This window comes from Castor canadensis, chromosome 8 (genome assembly GCF_047511655.1).
Source record: "Castor canadensis chromosome 8, mCasCan1.hap1v2, whole genome shotgun sequence".
NCBI lineage: Eukaryota > Metazoa > Chordata > Mammalia > Rodentia > Castoridae > Castor > Castor canadensis.
Genome location: NC_133393.1, coordinates 5,815,986 through 5,836,909, shown reverse-complemented (window position 1 = coordinate 5,836,909; position 20,924 = coordinate 5,815,986). Strand labels below are relative to the sequence as shown.

General features: G+C 42.1%; 1 protein-coding gene across 2 annotated transcripts; it reads right to left on the bottom strand.

Annotated features, from left to right (window-relative positions):
• Positions 1-3,369: 3,369 nt before the first annotated feature.
• LOC109696840 (glutathione S-transferase A2-like) lies at positions 3,370-12,390 on the bottom strand. Of its 2 annotated transcripts, none has more exons than XM_074081684.1 (6): positions 12,277-12,390; positions 10,315-10,366; positions 10,223-10,226; positions 9,355-9,486; positions 6,717-6,855; positions 3,370-4,225 (listed from the first exon to the last, which is right to left on the bottom strand). In XM_074081684.1, the coding sequence occupies exons 1-6, from the start codon at positions 12,367-12,369 to the stop codon at positions 4,103-4,105; spliced, it is 543 nt and encodes a 180-aa protein (XP_073937785.1). In that variant the 5' UTR covers positions 12,370-12,390; the 3' UTR covers positions 3,370-4,102. The 2 variants fall into 2 exon arrangements, with proteins under 2 accessions (XP_073937785.1, XP_020035675.1); XM_020180086.2 differs by lacking the exon at positions 10,223-10,226 and adding an exon at positions 5,075-5,206 and having other exon boundaries at positions 4,088-4,225; positions 9,355-9,480; positions 10,305-10,366.
• Between the last annotated feature and the right edge of the window lie 8,534 nt (positions 12,391-20,924).

Here is a 20,924-nt window from a genome sequence, read left to right as displayed (position 1 = left end):
GAGTGAAGCCTAAACTGCAATGGAGACCTGACTGTATTATTATTATTATTATTATTACTATTATTATTATTATTTGGTAGAACTGGGGTTTGAACTCAGGGCCTCATGCTTGCTAAGCAGGTGCTCTTACTGCTTGAGCCACTCCACCAGCTGAGACCTGAGGATGCTTGAGATGCCAGGAACATGGAACATTTGCTGAAGAAAGCCACAGGCAACATTTGATGCCAGCCCAGTAGAGGAGCCATGTGGGCTGCAAACAGCAAAGCAATGAGGTCAGAGCTACCCAAGTCCATTGGAGCTCAGTTCATCATACCACATGTCCTGAATGCCAAACATGGAGCTCCAGGACCTAATGTTTGCCCTGCTGGGTTTCAGCCTTGCTTTGATCCAAGCATTCCTAAGTATTTCCCTTTTCCTCTCTTTTGAAATGGAAATGTTTACTACAGGGGCTTGCCTTGAGAGAAAGAGATTTTGAACTTGGGCTTGTGAACAGAGTTGGAACTTTTAAGACCATGTGGGGTCTTGGCGATGATGGAATGCATTTTGCATTGTGGGATGTATGTAAGTCTTTGGGGGACAGGGGTGAAGTGTCATGGGTCAAAGTGATGTGTTTGAATATCAGGTTGACAAGGGATGAACTTGTGATGACTAATTGTGAACATGATTGGATTAATAGATACCTAAGGGCAAATGGTAAAGCACACCTCTTGGTGTGCCTGGGAGGCTGTTACCAGAGACAATTAGATCATGAAGGCTCTGAGTTAATCAATGGATTAAACTCTTCATTGATTTACAATATGATGACATTGGGAGGTGATGAGAGGTAAGGGCTATATCTTGCCCTGACCATTTCCTATATCTCTTTCCTCTGCTTCCTGTCTACCACATATAAATAGCACTCCTTCAACACATGCTCCTACTGTCATGGTGTTCTGCCCCAGCACATGGGACAAAGGACCATGGACTAAAATCATGAGCCAAAATAAGTACTGCCTACTTTTAAGTTGCTTATGTCAGGCGTTCTTTCACACAAAAATAATGAACATAAATGCATTTCTGAAAAGTATGTGTTACTTGAATTTCAGATATCATGATCTTTTAAACATCCACATTTTAAAGTATGGGATTCAGTCATCTAAGCTCAAGATAGTAAAATGTCTTTCAGAAACATACATAAAGCATGTGTCTTGTAATTGGAGATTCTGTGCATTATACGTTCTTAGAGATGTGGAGGTAAAATGATTCAGTGGAAGGGAAGTGAAAGGGAAGCTCACCCTAATGCTTGAGGCGTTTGTTAGAGGAGAGTTCACAGAGCAATGTGATTCAAATCCTCCACTAACTGCCATCAGTCACTGACAGGATCTTGCTACAAAGGCAAGTGAATATCTGCAATAGATAGCGTAGTGCTCTTTCGTGTAAGTAACTTTCTATTGCTTCTGAAAAAGAGGTTCCCTCGGGCCAGCCCTAGACTGGGACAAATGTTGCCATAATCTTTACAGGGTCAACAGAAAAATGAGACAAAGAAAGACTAGGTGATTTCCCATGTGTCACATGCTTGGTCCTCATTCGCAGTCAGGACCTAGCAGGGAGTCACCCATGTACAATCACTCTGGAAATTGCTCCTGTTAAGAAATGCCATTCCCAAATGATGATCAAAGAAACACTCGGGGAGTTGCTCAGCAAGGCAAAAAGAAAAGTTTTACTTCTGCAGAAGGGTGCAGCCACAGACCATAGTCTGATAAGCAGAACACACTGAGTGGGGAGTCAGCTCAGTTTTTATCTCTTTGCTCCTCACCCTGATGGACGGGTTTGGGTTCATAGTCTTTGCGATTGGTTACTTAGAAAAGGGGTAAGGGGGACTTGAAGCAGGGAGAACAAGAAAATTCTTTTGGGCAATATTCTTTAAGCAAGTAGTTTAAGATTAGAACATCTGGTGATAAATAGCTCTTTGTTTGACCACAAGAACCTTGCAAGGTCAAGCAACGTTCCACAAAGCAGGTAGGCAGCAATTCGGGGAGGTTAGCTGGTTTCTACACAATGACAGATTTACATTAACTCCTTTGACAGGAAAGACCTAACTTTAGTTGATTCTCACAACCCTCTCACCCTGGTTACAGGGGAGCACATGAAACTCAAAGAGAGAAGGTGTCCACATTCACATACAGAATCTTGAGTCACTTGAATTCCTCAGCGTTCAGGTTAGGGCTGCTCCTCTCCACCCTGCAACGCTCCCTGACCTCTGAGCTTCTCTCTGAGCACCTGTCTCATGTTTTCCTCTTAGAGTCCTTCAGTTCCCTAAAGGTTGGAAGAGGAGGGAGTGAGGGGAACGTCTATGTCATGAGTTCATCTTTGTGAGCAGCTTTTCAGGGACTTGGTGGGAAGAGAAAATTGTAAACCTGTGCCTGGCTTTAGTGTGACAACTAAAAACACTTGAGTGCACCAATGAATAGAAAAAATATATTTACCTCTATAAGAAAATGAGATTGTTTTGAAGGTAGTATGCCCTGTGGACAGAGTAGAAAATTAAAGGGGTTACAGGTCTGAGCTGGTTTCACTGCCCTGTTCCTTAGCTGGAAGAAGGACACTAGAGAAAAATTGCAACTTCTTATTGGAAGGTATGCAAACTTGGGAAGGTTGGTTAAATTCTAAGCTTGATAACCTCTTCTGAAAATAATGAGAAATAAATCTTTCTTGGCAGAGGGCTAGGGTCGGGGTGAAACAAGGAGAGGTCACATGAATGTCATGGCATAGAATATGGCAGAAGTACATAGTAGTCTTGGACCTGTGTAGCAAACTGGCTGTGAAGTTCTCTGGACTTCCCAGCAGATAATTGATGTGATGTGTGTAGGAGGAGCCATCTTAAGAAGCTCTTGTCTGAGCTTATAGCCTGGAAGTCAAAGGTCACTGCCTTTTCTATCTCTGGGATCTCACACTGACTCAGAGACACTGTTTGGCTGTTGGGAGAGGCACTAAAAGAAACCTGCTGACATGTCTATACACTGGGAAGCCATCTGTGTTGCTTGAGGGAACAGAGTTTGGTTCTCCTTTAAGAACTGAAGCTCAGGAAGTCAGATGCAGGATTCCAGGGAACAACAGTCACAGGTGATAGCTCCCCAGAGCCAAATCTAGAAAACACCAGGCTCATTGGTAGTGGACTGCACAGAGCCTGCCAACGCAATCTCCCTTCGCTGTCACCACCCAGAGTAGTAACTGGTACCCATAGAATCTCTCTTCTCTGCAGTGGGCAGCATAAAAGGCAGCTGGACCCTGACATGCTGCAGCACCTAGTGTCAACCCTGTCCTTACAGTGCACAGAGCAAATAACTCCAGGGTAGACCTTTGGTGCAGAGCTCTGAATTCCTCCCTAGCTGAGTCTGGCATGCTGGGCAGTTGATGGACCCTTTAACTGGTGCCAGCTGCACACCACCTGTGCTGGTTGCCTGGCTGACGGCACAAAGGGAAGAAGGAAAAGGTGAGTAACCCTGACCTGTGCTCTCCCAAGTGTGCAGAAGCTCAGATTAGTGCAGGACAGGAGCACCCACTCTTGCTGTGTCATCAAGGACATCAGAGGACAGCAAGTTTTATTTTCTATGAAACTTTTTTTAAATCACTTTTTTGCTTGAATATGGATTTTTCCTCTTTTCTTCTTGTTTTAATATTTAACTTCTTTGTTTTCTTTTTGTTTTAATTTAATTTCACTTTTTACCTTACTCCTGTTTTTTTCTTTTTAGTTTTAGATTTTTCTTCCTAGTTCTTTTTCCCTTTTATTTTCTTATTTCTTACTTTTATGAATTAATTTTGCTGTTTTAATCTTTTGATTTTATTTTACTTTAACTTTGGCCCCTTCTTTTCTGTTGGTGGTGGTGCTCTTTTTATTTGGATTATACTTTATTTATTTACTCTGGTTGCTTGCATTTGCTGTCACTGCTGCTTTCTTTCTGTATGCAGGGGTTGGAACTCACTCTTCAAGCACATTGGGTATATATACAACTTGGAAAACTTTAAATCTCATAATAGCCAGATTCAACACATATGTGAAACATGTCATTATTGCAAAACATCAAAAGTTTGGTATATTTGGGTCTGGTCAATATGAGTTTTGTTAAAACTTGAAAATCTTCCTTTCTTCTTCTACTTCCTTTGCAGTAACACAAGGCTTCCTCAGGCTGCCAGGCTGCAGGAACTTCTTCACATTCATGAGGTTACTGATCCTGGTCCTCAGGGCCTGCAACACAGAAACCACAGCCTCAGAAAAGAGCCCAATGTTCAATCCAACTATTAGTATAACCCAGGAATCTGAGCCCCTCCTTGACAAAGACCAGCTGAGTCTCTCCATCAACACCAGTGTAGAGCTGGGAACAGACAACCAGTGATGAGGAAGACAAGAGGTAGAAAACAGCTCAACATGATTTCTTAAAAACCTCGCAAGACTTTATTCGGTTCATAGCCTTCACGGCACTCTTACACATAAACCTTATAGATCCATTTTTTAGGTTGCAAAACAAGAACATTGTGTCTTTCAAATGTCATTAGAGTGAAATATCTAGAAAGACATGATGACATGAAAAAAGCCAATTTGGAAATCAGGTTAGAAAATACAAGCGTCTAGCTGGAGACCTATTTTCACAGTGAGAGACTAAAGTAGGGGTTTTCGGAGGGTGGGCACTGTGTGAGAGGGAGAGAAATTTCCAAAGCTGAAAGCAGGAGTGAGAGTTGAGACAAGGAAACCAGATGGAAAGAGAACTGTTGAGATGGACTGATTGTGCAAATTCAAGGACACATGAAACCAAAGAAGTCCCAGGGAGGTGTGGACAGAGTCCATAACAGAATGTAGTTCAGGGAGATACTTGCTGGGCCCTTCTCATTCTAAAACACAAAATATTCTTGTGAGGGTAGCATCCACCTCAGATTTACTTGCACAAAGAGTTGATGTTCATTCTTCAAATCCAGGGTACCGAAACTCAATTTAGAGACTTAGCAAAGGTTGGATTGTTGACCTTGCCAGCCCACAGGTCTAAATATTGCATTTATGGAGAAATGGGGCTGCCTGTGTGAGGTCTGTGAAATACATCACCTGCAGCAGAGGGAAGGTGGCCAGAAGGCTGGCGTCAAGCTCTTCAATGTAGAGGAGAACTTCCAACAGGTGAATGTCAGCCTTGCTCAATCTGTTGCCAACAAGGTAGTCTTGCCCATGGCTCTTCAACACCTGCAGAATTGGAGGAGTCAGATTGTGAACGCACAGTCAGGCTGGGGACCTGCCTCTTCCTGAGACTCTGACCCAACTGATTTCCCTCTCTTGCCTCCCTGGGCAGATGTGGAACTCTAGATCTTTCTACAAGCTCCTGACTTATGACTGAAAGTGAGAAGTAGAAACTGCTAAGTTCATAGTTAATGGTCAGGTGACCCTTTCATTGTCATTCACACATCCTGATGGTTTTGACACTGCCCACACTCACCTGCAACTTTCACAAGTGCCAAAGACTGAGGTCATGCTTCACAATATTTGTTTGCCCCTAACCCAACTTAAAAGGGTAAACATCCCTGAGATTTCAGGAAGTGCCTCTCCTTTCTGCTCTTTCTCTCCCATCTCATGTGCATAGTGACTACATTTTTTCACCCAAGATTAGAATATTTAGTGTCTACATTTCTCCTCTCATCTGCTCTCCCCATTTCTCAGTTATCTCTCTGGTTCTCCAGTAAAAATGGGTGAACTTGAATTTATCATCTCCCTTGCAACAGTGCTCTTATACAGTGTCATAATCTGCCTGCTGAAGTGGCTGGGGTGAATGACACTGATGTCTGCAGCTTACTTTGTAATGAATAACAAGTGATTATTTGACCAACGGAGAAATCAAAAACACCAGAGGGGTATGTGAGAATTTCATTGCTTTAAAATCTTCACCTCTGTCATAGAGCAGTCAGGAATGAAATTAGCTTTGTTGAAGGAATTCAATGCTTCATATTTTTAAAAAGGAGTCTAATTATGCTCTCATTTACTTGTAAGATTCCTATAACATCTATAGTCTTTTATTGGTACTTAATTTTTACTTAGCATAAATTCATATTGCTTGGAAATGTCCTCAATTTACCTTCAAAGAGAAATACTAAGATAGGCAGTACCTACAACACTATGGCCCTGTGTTTCTTAGTGTGCATGGCTTTCCTTTCAAGTCTGACAGCCATGTCCCCAAATCCTGCAAATTCATTTTTCTTAACATTTCTTCCTCTCCCACCCCTCTCCATCTCCCCACCACTGTCCTTGTTCAGCTCCTTCTCATCCATTCTTGAGGCTCTACAAATCCTCCTGACAGGCTGCTGCTCTCCTGTGACCCTCCACGTGATGCCAGAACATTTTCTGATCTGTGTGTTCATCAGCTTGTTCTGGAATTCAGGTCCATGTTGTCCTGCAGTATCGAGTCCACCTCTGCTGTGGCTCAGAGCCTCCCACAACCAGATTTAGTTACAACCGTGAACTCTGTCAAATACCGAATACTAATTGCCATGTATAAAGTGAATTTTGCTGAACTCTTATAGCTTTCTGATCTATGCAATGCTTCCCCATGGTCCATTTCTCTGAAATGCTTTGAGGGTCAGGGTGCAGCCCTGGTGCTCAGGAAGGCTCACTGGAAGTGAGGTTGATGCTCTAGGACAGCCCAGCCATGATTTCCTCTCATCCTCTGAACCCAGTGCCCCAAACTCTGCACAGGCTCTCTTACATTTTCAAAGACGGGCAAGTAGCGATTCACTGTTCTGTCTTTGAGCAAGGCAATCTTGGCGTCTTTTTCCTGAGGACATAGGAGTGGGCTCCAGATCATTTCAAGCAAATCTACCAAACCTTCTGCGTACATATCAATCCTGAAAGGCAGAAACATTCAAATATTCAAATGTTTCCAACTTTAGATTTATTTTTAAAACCTAAGAAAGTACAGTTCAGGAGATACAGTGTAACTCACCTTTCTGGATGTGTTTCATGTAACCGTCATCTTCTGTGAGGATTCATTATGAGTTAACCAGCTTTCCTTCCTCGCTCCCTCCTTCCTTCCTTCCTTCTCTTTTCTTTCCTTTTGTTTTGGGGGTGTGGTGCTGGGATTTGAACTCAGGGCCTTGTATTTGCTAGGCAAGGCTATGCCAATTAGGCTAACACATCCAGCCTTTTTTTGCTTTAGTTATTTTTTTTTAATAAAGTCATGTGTTTTTTGCCTGGAGCTGATGCCAGACTGTGATTCTCCTACCTATGCCTTCCACATACTGGGATCACAGGTATGTGCCCCGTGACTGGTTTGCTGGTTGAGATGGGGATCTCACTACTTTTTCCTTGGAATGGCCTCAAAGTGCGATCCTCCTGACTGCTGTCTACTGAGTAGGTGGGAATCCAGGCATGAACCACCATCTATGATCCACCGTTTATTGTTTAGCTATCAGTGTGATATATGTTCAATATTTTTGTTTTACCCATAACCAAACACAGACACAAAAAACACCAGTAGCCTCTCCAAATTAGAGTTACGAGAGAACATGGTAGAATCACTGCACATATCCAGCAATCCTACAAACAGGGTTTGTTTGCTCTCTCTGCTGTGTGTGTGTGTTTTTTTTTTTTCCGTTCACAAACATCAAATGACTACTATGGCTAAGCTAGGTATGTTGGTGAACACCTGTAATTCCAGCTACTCAGGAGACAGAGGCAGGTGAATCTTGAGTTTAAGGTCATCTTGGCCAAAGTTATTTAGACCCTATCTCCAAAAAAAAAAAAAAAAAAAAGACTAAGACTAAGCATAGGCCAAGATGTAGAGTGCTTGCCTAGCAAGCATGTGTTTCTAGGATCAACCAATCTCTAGTACTTAAAATAAAATTTAAAAACCCCTAAAAAACAAGACCTCACTTTTACATATGCTCTAGACAGAACCCCTGGCCCAGCCTCTGAGATATGTCTCTGATCCTCTGTTATATTGTTATACAGCACAAGCTTATATTTTATTTTTAATGTTAGAAGTTCTCTCAATTATTTCTCATTAAACACATTTCTACCACTTTCTCCACATGCTATTTTCCAACTCTACCTTTTCCAACTCTGGTTTCTACTTCTCAAGACTGCATAAAAGGGCCCCTTAATAGGTGCAGTGTTCAGTTACAACCACTGCATATTATAGGAAATGTGTGTATTCCTGCTGTTTCAAGCTGTTTCTTTTGTAAAAAGCAGACTTATCATATATTCACCATCATTGTCAGTCTTTGAAAGATAATATTCAGTGTTTTTCGCACATTCACAGAATTCTGAAAGCATTAACATTCTACAATTTCAGAACATCTTTATCACTTCATGCCCCCAGAAATCATGCATGTTCTCACATTCACTCCCCTTTCTCCCTCACAGGCACAGGCAACAACTGATCTACTTTCTATCTCTGTCAATTTTAATGTTGTGCACATTTCACAGGAAATAAATCAGAGCATATGTGGCACTTTGTGTAGCCATTAATATAATGAAATATTTTCAAAACTTATTCATGCTGTAGCATATGTCACTGATTCCTCTCAATTCTAATGGATGCCTATGGTATATTTTGTTCCTCTATTCAGACATTATTGGATATTCAGCTGATTCCACAGGCTGAAAAGTGTGAATATTGTTTCTAAGAACATTTTTACACAAGTACTGGTAGAACTATTTCCATTTTCCATGAGTGTGCAGCTGGTGCTGGAATTGCTGGCTAACACTGTATTTTTCTTTTTAAGGAATTGTGCATATTTGCATTCAGGATTTTGTTTTCGATGAAGCAGTTCCCTCACAACAGAGTGGACACCTCCAGCTTTTGTGGTGTGGGGTCAGCCTGGCTGAGTTAGTCCAGAAGGAAATGCTTCAGGTAACCCTGGTGTCTTGGGCACCAGCCCCTACAACCTTCATGAAGTTGGCCAGCTTGTTGAATTAACTGGTAATTTAGATTAGATTACATCATTTGGATGTCGACTCCTTTGGCTCTTCCCCTCTCCAGAACTCCTCCTCTATACCATCAAACCCTGTGTCCTTTCTCTAAATGATGACTCAAGCCTAACCTCTAACACCCTAAGCACCTGGCCACCAATCATAAGATTTCACAGCTTATCACTGTTTGAAATTCTGTCCCCATGCAGCGACTGATAACATCATCCTCAGTCATATCCACAGTTGCCTGAACCCACCCCAAGTTTACTCTTCCGCCTTTCCACAGAACTCTGCTATAATCACCTCATTGTATATGCCTGGGACCGCCAGCTGCTGGCCATGCTCTACCTGCCATGGTCCTACTCATACAAGAAAGGACCTAAACCCTTCCCTTGTTATCTGTTGATGTAAAAACAGAAAATACACCGTACAGGGCTCGCTCCTTCATGTCTTTTCCGTAGAGATCATATTTGGTGGCAATGTAGCTGAGGATGGCTGTGGTCTGCACCAGCTTCATCCCATCCATCTCCACCATGGGCACCTGCTGGAACATCAAACTCCATCTTTTGAAAGAAGAACAAAAAGGGAAAAAGAAATGTCTATGATTCCACTCTTACCTGATAAGAAAATGTTTCTTAAAATGATTGAAGATACACACGGAAAATAAGAATGGTCACCTGGCAATCTTTCAAGTGAAACAAATTTTATTTTTAGTCTTCTGTTTCTTCCTTTGTCATCTCTCTTCCTTTGGATTTTTAGTGTATTTTATTTGTGTTTTTTGTCCTATGCAGATACATACTAGATCTTTTATGGAGTTTTTTTATGTGTTTAATTCATCTTCATGGATATTTTAGGAAGGCTAGGAGGGACTACAACAGTTCCCAAGAAAATATCGAGTTAGGCGGGGAGTTTCCAAACCAAGTCCCATTGTGTTCATAGCGTTGAAGATGGATTCCAAGAGAGGTTTCCGTAGATGTCTGATTATGTGGTCCTCCAAGCCTGCACTGTAGGTGGGACAGGAACTCATCACAACCATGGATGAGTTACTCCCATCTACTCCTCCTCCTGTGATCTAATGCTTCCATCTAATGTGATCACATCCTGTGTGTGCTTGGATGGAGGGCGATGTGGGATCCTGAGCTGACTGCAGCTCATTCTGGCATAGGAAGCATGAGAAAGAAAGGAGAGGGCATTCATGGGGAACTGAAAGAGTACGCAGAGCAGTCTACTTCTTTCTAGTACTGACAGAGTTGTCAGACTGCCAAGGAGCCTCACCCCTTACATTTTAGCTCTCCCCACCCATCTACCACCCTACCAACATGCTGCCATTGCCTGGTGTGGAAACCTTGAACTAGGTACCTCATGAGGGATATTTAGAAACTTGGTCTTACCATTTTTTAACTTTTCCACGTCCTCTGGAGATTCTCTAAACTTCTCTTCAAACTGAAAGCAGAAAAAGTAAATAAGTTCATGTAGCTCATTACACAGTGTTATGGCCTTAAACTTGAGTGTGAATATGGAGAAGTTAAAATGTCTGAGGTGGCAGTGGACACAAAGGAGGCTGATCATGGCTGCTTGAATATTTAGATTTGGCTTACTAAGGAATGCACGGATCACAGTACACAGCCCCTCATTTTTGTAGTTCACCTCCACAGTGACCCCACAGATCCCTATCGTTAGGTCATGATTTGGGAGAGATGTCACTGGAGGGACAGTGGAATTTTCTCCAACTTTTGAGGCTTTAGAGTTTCAGTGAGACTGTGATCTCTAGTAAGAACAGAATAGAATCCTTGGTGTCCCCACCATATGGTATGAGGTTGACAAATAATTATCTCTAATTTATATCACTACTTTCCTTTTATAAATAAAAAGGCAGTTTTTAATCACAAAAGGTTTTAAATAGGTGCTTGGTGAAACGGGGTTTATTGCTGATTTCCATAATCCCAGAGGATTTGATTTTAAAGAGTGTAAAGTGTATGTACCATCAACTTACATATCATCCATGAAAACATAAGGAATTCCAAGTGGTCATCACAGCAGGGTGGCTGAGGGAGATGGAGCGGGCATAATGATATTCCTGGTGAGGCTGGTGACAGTAGAGGGGACTGTATTGATCAGTCTTTGGGCACAAAGAATCCAGGTCCGAGCCAGGGTCTACATCAGCCCTTGCCCACTACCTTCTCCAGTCAAGCTGGGAAGGAGGAGAGGAACTCTTGGGTACTGATGGCATCACCTTACTTTCATCCTGTGCTGAACTCATCTTCCCCATGAACTCAAATCCCCAAAACACAGAGCTGGCAGATGGACAACAGAATATTCATTTCTTGAAAGAAAACAACCCGGACTGGCCCTACAGCATTTCCAATTTTCGTATTTTTCATGAATTTAGGAAAGGAAGTGCTAAAGAAGTCAGCACTCCACTGAGTCACACAAACCTACAGAATCCTATTAAAAAACTAGGAAGAATGGCCTTTTTGCTGCAAAATGCTTGCTTCTACCACACCTTATTATCATCCATTTGTTTGTCTGCATCTTCATAACATGTAGGCCACCCTAGAACAGGGACACTGTGTTGTTCATCATGTATCCCAGAACCCTTGGCATTTAATCACAAAACAATTGTGATCCAATACTCTGCATTGTGAGTGGGCGGTTTGCTGCTATCATTCCCTCGGTTGCTTTGCTTATTTATGAACTTTGATTAGTTGTTTACTTTCTTATATCTTCTACCATTTTATTAAGTAAATTTCAATTATGTGTGAAAATACAATAAAATACAGGATCCTCCTTAAAATCATCACCCATTTCCAATAATCCCATCCCAAGCTAATTCTGTTTCATTTCTATCTGTCCTTCTCTCACTTTCACCATAAAATCAAACAAATGTAGGTATCACGTGGTCTTATTACGAACATTTCAGTGTAAGTCTCTGAAACACACATACTATTTAAAAGTAGCAACAATATCATAAGCAGAGACAGAAAAAATTTACAATACTTCTTTAATACCACCCGACGTTCAGTCAATATTCAAGTTTCTAACTGCCTCATAAGTGTCACAGATTACATTTCATAGTTTATTTAAATCCATATAAGCTCTACCTTATGTGATTATTTGAGGTTTCCTTTCTTTCTCTTAAAAATAATTTTAATTGTGTCTGTGCCCCCTACTGGACAGATTACTGAATATTTCATTTGGTCAAATCAGTCTACTTCTTTCTTAATAGCTGAAAATCATCTTTATTTCAGGCAAAACTAGTCACAGGTTAAGCCACTGAAAGTCTCGTGGCTTATAAAAATGAATTGGAAAGGTTGATTTTAAAACCAACGGAAGATGACCCAATCGGAACCTACCTCTACTCCGGCTGCAGGCAAGAGCCTCTCCATTCTGATACTCTGCATTCTGCCTCGTCCACTGAAGTAGTGAAGCACAGGCTTCCCCGCCATATTAGTAGCCTCTTGGTTTCTCTAACTGTGAATGAATGAATGACCAAACGAACGAGCCCACAGAAGCAAATGATCCAAAGTACACAAGGACTATCGGTCTACTTCATGGAAGGGCTGTAGGCATCTCAGGAAGATCCTCCTTGGCCCAGATTTTCACCTGTCAGTGGCACCATCCCAACATTGCGTGACTCAAGTCACATGTGTCCAGCTGTCCTCAGCTGGAGGACATAAACAAAGCAGGGCAGATCCTACAGCGGTAAAGGCTCTGGAAGCTGAGCAGAGCCCAAAACAGCACTGACAAAGAGAAGCAGCAGGAGAGGAGCCTCCCCATCTCCTGAGCTCCTGTGCTACTTTGTTCAGAAGCTCTCAGTGTGGCTCAGACTCACCCTGACTGGATCCCGATCCTCACTTCTCCTCATGGGAGAACATGCTGATTTCCTTCTCTGCAGGAATAATGGTTTTCCACTGCTGGGTTGAATAATACTTTACTATCTAAAAAGTAGTTCTTTCGTTAATTTTATATTCTAGGGAAAGTAACTTGTGTTTAGCGTCTACCACGTAACAAGAATATTCTCATTTTTATCCTCATCACTCTTACCGTTCTGAGTTTACAGGTGAGGTTGTTGATACCTGTACAGTTATGAAGTGTGGTGAACCTGGTTCAAATACACTTTCATTTGACACCAAAGTCTTCTACATCAATGTTTTCCAAACTCTGGATCATGACTAATTACTGGGCTGTAAAATCAAGACTGTGGGTTCTCAGTGGCATCACTAAGTTCCAATGTCATGGGAATTGTCAGGGTGTCTTGGTGGTAAAGGTGAGTGCATGCTGGTGAAACTTTCATATTATTTCCATGTGTGTTGTGAGGAGGCAAATGTGACTACATGTGCTGGGTTGATGGAAAACATAGGAAATACACCTGACAGATATTAGCAAAAGAAATGTGACAGCTTTTGTTGCTCAGCTCTGAGGCTTTTCTGTACTGTTGATATTTGGGGATGGGTAGCTTTTGTTCTGGGAGGCTGCCTCATATTTACTAAGCATCCTCCATAGTGTAGTGTAATATCCCCTCTATGCCCCAATCATGACAACCAAGAACACCTCTAGACTTTGTCAAACATCCTCTCGGGTCCAAGCTAGTTGGGAGAACAGCACAGAGGAGGAAGCCAAAGAGAGCACCTCACAGGCTCAGCAGTGCAGTTGGGGATATTGTAGCAGGAGGGTGGACACAAAAGCACAGGATCCACCTAATAGCAAAAGTTAATTACCCAGGTATAGGGAGGGACAATTTCAATCCTATACTAAGTCACCAGACCTCAGTTCAGAAAACGTTTTAAAAGGCCTTTGTACAAGTAACATATGAAAATAAAAATGAAATTTAAAACATTTGTAGAAAGAAATATAGCAAACTAGCATCTTTCAAAAACAGTTCTGAAAGATTTAGCAGTTGTTCAATACATAGAACACGTGTGTTTCTCTCTAATATACTTACATGCCAAACAAAAAGAGAAACTTGATTTTTATGTCAAAATAGCTAAACATGCCAGGGAGACCCCTCAGACTTCAGTCTTCTGCCCTTAGATTGGGGTTGGTCCTCATGGGTATCTAAAATAGCTGTGGGCTGCATCTTGCCAATGCTTGGTCTCTACTGCGTTTCAGTTTTGTATCCCATGGTTATTAATTTTTCTCATGAATTTGAATTTGCCATGCTCAGTTCTAAGTCATCATGACTTTTTACACCTTCTCTGTAAGATTCTGAGGCTTTTTGCATAATACCTTTGTTTTATTCTTACTATAATGTCAATTATTCCAGGACAGTACTGACTCTCAATATCTTATATCCTACTTGGTGGCTTGATGTGCCTTGTGAAAACCAAGCATATGTGGCACGGGTGTACCTGGCTCTCCCTTCAAGTCTTCCCAAGTTTCAGAGCCAGAGGAGAACTGAGAGTTCAGCTGGCTCTTCTTCCAAATTTGAGATGAAATCTTGAACTCTAGAGAATGTTATGGCAGCGAGGTAGTTACCAACAAAGTCTAGTTTTGAACTCAGTGCTATTTCAGACTGGTTTCTTTCTTCTATATTTCATTATTGAGTATTTCCTTCTTGCAAAGCTCTCAGGTTTTTTTGTTCCTTTTCCACCCACTATAATTTGTGAGGTCATAGGAAGCAGAGAAGTTAACCTGCTCCTTTAGCATGGTACATTGCTCAACGTATAGTCTACCCCATAGATATTACAAGGCTTAACACCTCAAGTGTTACACAACTTTAAAGCATTTCCCTGCTAGGACTTATTTAGAATACAGTTAATAGAGGATAGAGCAATTAAAAAAGAAACTAGGATCATGGTTACAAAATAAATCCTAATTTGAATCCTTGCCATTCTGCTGTTTAAACACAATTGTCACAGCAATGGAAGGCTCCCGCACAATTGTCACAGCAATGGAAGGCTCCCGCACAATAGAAACAAACTGGGTAAAAAGAATCATGTAGTGCTTTTGCCAGGATAGCACAGGGAATAATTAACTCGGTGAAGTAATGTAATTTGAAAATTCTTTCTTGGACTAGGAAATGGCATTTCAAGAGATGGGCATTCTTGCTCTTAAGGTTTCCTAAGAAGTAAATCTATGTTTTCTTGCTTTAAGATTTCTTGCTTTAAAGCCTACACTTTCACAATCTCTTGCAATTATGAGACTTCAACGCTACCACTCTTTAGAATTGGTAACACTGAAGGAAGAAGAGTGGGAAAAAAGAAGAGAAAGAGAAAAAGAAGGGGGAAGGGAGATAGGAAGGGAAGAAGAATGGGAGGAAGGGCAAAGATGCATGAGAAGAAATAACTTGCTACATAGTAACCAATTACAAAGTAACAATAGCAACAATAAGCAAATGCACATGAAACCCAATTTGGAAGTATAATTTTTATCTGGTGGGCAGGCACTGATGATTGCTGTCCAAATTAGGCATTAGGGTTTAAGAGACACAATAGGCAAACAACCACAGATACACACGTGCCTTTCAATCTCAAGTAAAGCCCTAAATGTGTGACCCTACCCAATTTATGTCCAGTACAATTGAGTGTTGACCCCTGTATAAATCACACTGACACATTTTTCTTGACAGCACAACTTCAGTGTAAGCCCCTGTGCACGCTAGTCAGTGGTATGGTTATGTTTTCAGATTGCTGATAAGAACACCACACTAGCTTTTCTCATATCACCAATTCTATGCCCCCATTTTGTACACACTTAATTATTATTCTTTCTTAAAGAACAACATAAGCAATGCTTGAATTTTCTCCTGAGCACAGAGAAAAGGCACAATAAGAGCATAAAGTACCCATGGAAAATACCACCTGGAAAATATGTTCCTGGTGAAAGAGACATGAGAACATTTGTGAAGATTTAAATAAACAATACTAACCTGTTTAAGTCCAGCTGCTTCTCTGCTAACCTCTCCAGCACTAGCTCCTGATGGATATGTGAGTGGCAACTTTTGCCATCTTAAATGGGTGGACCCAACAGAGAACAGGCACTTCCACAGCATTCAAAGTGGCTGAGTTCCATGCCAGACTAGAAAGAAAATGACAAATCAAAAATGCTCCATTTCAAAATCACCTACGAATGTACTAATAAGGAATCTCAAGTCCATGGCTAGCCCAGAAGATATGGGGATCCATTTTTTTAGTTTAGTTTAGGTTTTTTTTTAAACTGCTTAGGAAGAAATTTATGAAATTGCTTACAAGGTTTACAGTAGATAACAAAAACGAAAACCTTGAAGGGAAGGAGAGTATCCTAGGAGAGTGGTATCAGACAAGGGGACTTGGTTCAGAGAACTGGGAGATTGAAATCTACATTTCTAGAAAGGACTAAATCACAAACCCTGTTGCCTAGACCCACAGGCCCAGCCCTGGATGGGAAGCCCTCAGCTGCATGTCTATCATCGTATCAGAGCCCTGGGGTCTGTACAGGCCCTTCTCTCCTGGGCTGCACTTAGACTTTTTCTCTCTCGCTAGGTGCAGCCCACTGTTTCTTCTCTTGGACCTCTCCTCTCCCCCTCTCTCCACTCCTCGGCATCCTGTGTTTCTCTACCATGTCAGTGTTCCGATATGATGTGTTTAATGTCTGCTTTTCCCCCGTGAGCTGTGAGCTTCAGAATAAATAAGCTTTCACCCACTAACTTTCACTATAGATCCTGACGGCCACAAATATTACCACAGTTTTCATCTCATGGTGCTTTTGATTTCTCTCATTCCTTCTACATTTAATAGGTGGAATTCTTCTATAATGTCATTGTTTGTTTGCTCAATTATTTTGACATACCAGGATGAATTTATGAGTATTCTATTCTCTATGTTATAGGGCAATACCACTGATTCATATTTTGTTGCTCAAATTGTGCCAGCTCTGCTCTTTGGGAACTCCTTTCTATTGACCTTGTGTCCTTACTGAAATTCTCCTCTTTTTGTATCCTTTCCACATAATTTCTGTAACAAAGATGCTCCAGGCTTAGCTTTGTTTCTTCTGCCCCAACCCTTCATTCAGCCATTTCTTCAAAGATCTTTGTTTCCTTTTTGTGAGGGAGCTAGTCACAGCTAGGAGCTGGGCACTGGCTGAACTCATTGCTTCTGGGGTTTTGATGTTCCTAGGCCCTCCCTGCAGGAAATATGTACTTGTGTATTCACTCCCCCCTCCCCACACACACATGCCCCCTCACACACCACACACACATACACCCTCCACACCTCTGTACATACACCCCCCCACACACACATACACACACACCACACACACATACACAAATACACATGCATGCAAACACATACACAGCACACACACATACACACACCACACACATACCACACAACACAAACACAGCACACACATACACACACACCACACACACATACACACACATCCCACACACCCATACATGCACCCCTCCATTGGATTTTTCTTCATTTTGAACTTTTCTTTTTGCCATGAGTCTTGAACCATCCTGCTTTTAAAGTTAACTGGATTATTCATCTTCCTCCCTCCCTCCTACAGGTCCAAAGTTCATTTGAATTGCTGTCTGATCGCCCATGTATTTTTTCCACTTTGAGTTTCCCTCACATCCCGGTTACTTTGAATTGATTACTTCTGTACAATGCAAAACTTTACCATGATTGGGAGGGGTAACTCATACCTACAATCCCAGCTATTTAGGAGCCTAAAATCAGGAGGATTGTGGTTTGAGGCCAGCCTGGGCAAAAAATTAGTCAAATCTCACCCGATCAAATAAGCCAGTTATGATGAGGCATGTTGGGAACCAAAAGCCACCGTCTGACAAGGTCGCTGTGGCTTAGCAGCATTCCGACAAGGTCAGCATCTGCAGGTGCACCATGTCTCTATCACGGTGGGAAGGAACGCCAAATGGTTTCCCTTGACTGAAAAGAAGTTTATACTTAGTCAAGGACACTGGCAGTCAAAATACAGGATGGCAAAGACAGAAAGGTTGTAACTAGGTCAGAGTGTTTTGATGTTAAAGTCTCTTCCTCTTTTGTATAAAGCTTGCTGAGAAAAATTAAATTTTGCCAGTTGGTCACCAGTCTGCTGGCCCTCTCACTGTGTGTTTTGTCATTCCCTTCCTGAGTGAGTGAGTCCTTTCGTATGTCCTGTCTTGTTCGTTCCTTTCTTGAGCCCTTTTGAGTCAAAGACCTCTGCGATCCCGGCAGGGGCACACATGTAATTTCAAATACACAGGCAACATAGGTAAGAGGATCTTTTCTGAGGCCGGCCGGGGCAAAAGTAACTAAAGAACAGGGCTGGAAGGGCTGGGAGTGGACTCAAGTGGTGGAGTACTAACCTAGCACGATCAAGGCTAAGTACAAACCCCAATAACAAATTATTTTTTTACCATACTTCTAAAAGTCAGTTATAGAGAAAATTGTCCTCAGAGAACTGTTGTGTGCTCCTCATCCCTACCGCCTCATTCCCACCCCGTCTCCTTTGTACTCTTTCTTCACCTTTCCCTATAGGTAAACAAGTCATTCATTCCTAACTTGTTGCTGGAATCTCAAGCTGAGATACGGGACACTGAGACAGTTTAGCAGAAAGGAACATTTTATTGTGCTGGCACAGACTCAGTAGACTCGTGTCCAAAGGCTGAGCCTGAGAACAAAGAGGTCTCACCTTATGTACCCTTGCAAGCAAGTTACAGAAGCAAAAAGTAAAGCTCAACCCACATAAGGCTACATGTGACTTCATGGGCTATTTTATTCCCCCAGTGTTATGTGACCTTTTTTATGTTTCAATTTTTAAAGTTTTATCTCTCTGCTTTGCCATCCTTTCCCCTGCTTCATTATCAGAACACAGACTGTCTGTTTCTCTTCTGGTTCTCCTCTTTGCTACAGTCCTTCTGTTTTCTGTTGCTTAAATGTATGTTTTCTCACAACATCTGCCTTCTTCCAGGAAGGGTACCTACTACACGTGTTCTCTTGCATGTAGTTTCTTGTTCTTTTCATTCAATGATAAATTGCAGAGTTCATCTCCAAGTTCACAAAGCCCCTCTGTATTTGGGGGTGGCTACACAGTACTTCAATGTTTGGGTACATCATAATTTATGCTGCCACTCACCTATGTGTGGGCATTAGGTTTTACCAATACTGTGGAATTTTAGAAATGCTGTAATGAATATCATTGTATTGTTGGAGTATACTTTAGTAAATTCTTTAAAATCTCAGCTCCCTTGTCTACAATAACTATGCAATTCCATTACAACACTAAAGATTTATTATTTCTTAATTTCATCAGACATAGCATAGCATTCTTATTCCTCACTTGTATCATGATTTTTGTACTTGGTCTATTTGCATCATATCCAATTAAATTTTACACAAAGCACTTGAGTGAAGTTAATGAATCCTTTTTGTAGACAGATAACACTGAGCACAAAGTCAGGCAGAGGGTGTGAGGATCTGTGAGTCCTCAAAGCCAAACTCCATCCACATATGTCAGTGAAGGTTCATGAACTTGTGGCATAGGACCACAGAAGTCCATGGGTTCATAGGACAGTGAAGGGGACTCAGTGACCCTTGGATATTATGAAAGGTTTCTTGGGAATCAGAGGTGAGAAACATGCAAACTGAAAAGGAGTTGGGGTGTGAAGTATGCAGAGGTGGGAAGGACCTGTGGGCAGGTCAAGCAAATGTACCCAATTTGAGAGGGAATTGCTCCACAAAGATCAGAAGATGGGTTGTACTTGGGTTCAAGGAGGAGGGCGGGTTTGAAGAAGCCTCTGCAGAAAGCGTAGACTTACTAAGGACTTTGAAGAGAGGCAGAGATGTTCAGATATGTGTTTCAGAGAAACCACTCTGGTTATAGGTAGAGAAAAAACTAGAGAAAGTAAAGCTGCACTGGATGACATTGGGGTAGTGGAGAGGAGACACCATGAAGTTCTGACCTCAGGCAGAGGAAGACAATGGACTGAGGAGAGAGATGAGTGAGGCAGGGAAGTGGTAGAGTTGACTGAGTTTGTGTCCCACCTAGTGAGGGGACAAGAAGAGAAGCCAGATGTTTCTTGGCCAGGGGTTTGGCCTCGTGTGACATGTTGTGACTCTCTCAAGTGGAGGCAGGTGTGTGTCAACTTCCATTCTCTAGACCAACCCAGAGGAAGCAGCTCACATCCTTCTTCTGGGGACCATCCCATCCAAGCCTCCTTGAGGAAAAGAAGGGCCTGGGTGACTCTCATTGCCATGTAAACTCCCTCATGGTGACCACAGAAGTTGTTATAGTATAACAACAGAGCCCCAGAGCAGGTTTCCAGAAAGGACTCTGTCCAAGGCATCTGATCCCCTGTATATCAGCCTCTTTGATGTGCCTACCAAACATGTCCTCAGGCAAGGGAAAGTGACCAGGTACCATACCAAAATCAAGTTTCCTAACTCAGAAGCAAATAATCCACATTGCTGTTGATCTGCATAGCTGCCCAACCTGGAAATCTGCCATGGTCCCTATTCCACCTCTCCCTATAGATCTGACCTTTCTCCCTAAGCCGGCAGTTTCTGTCTGTACCAGTCCACCTGCTAATGTTGGCTGCCTAAGATCTGTCCCCTGAGTGTCCCGCATACTGGACACTGTGTTCTGGACTGTTACTTTCTGCCTCAAAACCTTCAGTGAGCCATTATTGCCTGTAGGGTAAGCCTGGATTCTTGAGCAGTTTATGAAGCCTATATGGTCCACCCCTCTTTACTTCCCCAGCTTCACTTCAGCCTCTCTTCCTCCCTCTCTCAGACATGCTCACCCTCAGAACCTCTGCTTACCTGCCCTCCCCTCCTTCTGGGACCAGGGTATGGACAATTAGTACTCTCTCCTCTACTCATTTCCTCTTCCCCCTTCTCTTGGCTACCTCCTCCTCACCATTCAGACCCATTGACATCTTATTTCCTGCTGCCAGCTTCCCCTGGCACATTCACACAGGGAGCAGCTTCTGTCATGTGGTTATTTACAAGCTCAGCCTTTGCATTCAGACTACCTTGACTCAAATCACAGGAACGGCCCTTGATTCCGTGCAGCT

Excerpts from the sequence above, each read along its gene's own strand:
- LOC109696840 (XM_020180086.2), bottom strand. The coding sequence starts at position 12,369 with ATGGCGGGGAAGCCTGTGCTTCACTACTTCAGTGGACGAGGCAGAATG. Across the intron at positions 10,367-12,276 it reads TGCCTGCAGCCGGAGTAGAG|TTTGAAGAGAAGTTTAGAGA; the intron begins GTAGGTTCCGAT and ends TTCTGCTTTCAG. Across the intron at positions 9,481-10,304 it reads TTAAAAAATGGTAAGACCAA|TTTGATGTTCCAGCAGGTGC; the intron begins GTTTCTAAATAT and ends CAAAAGATGGAG.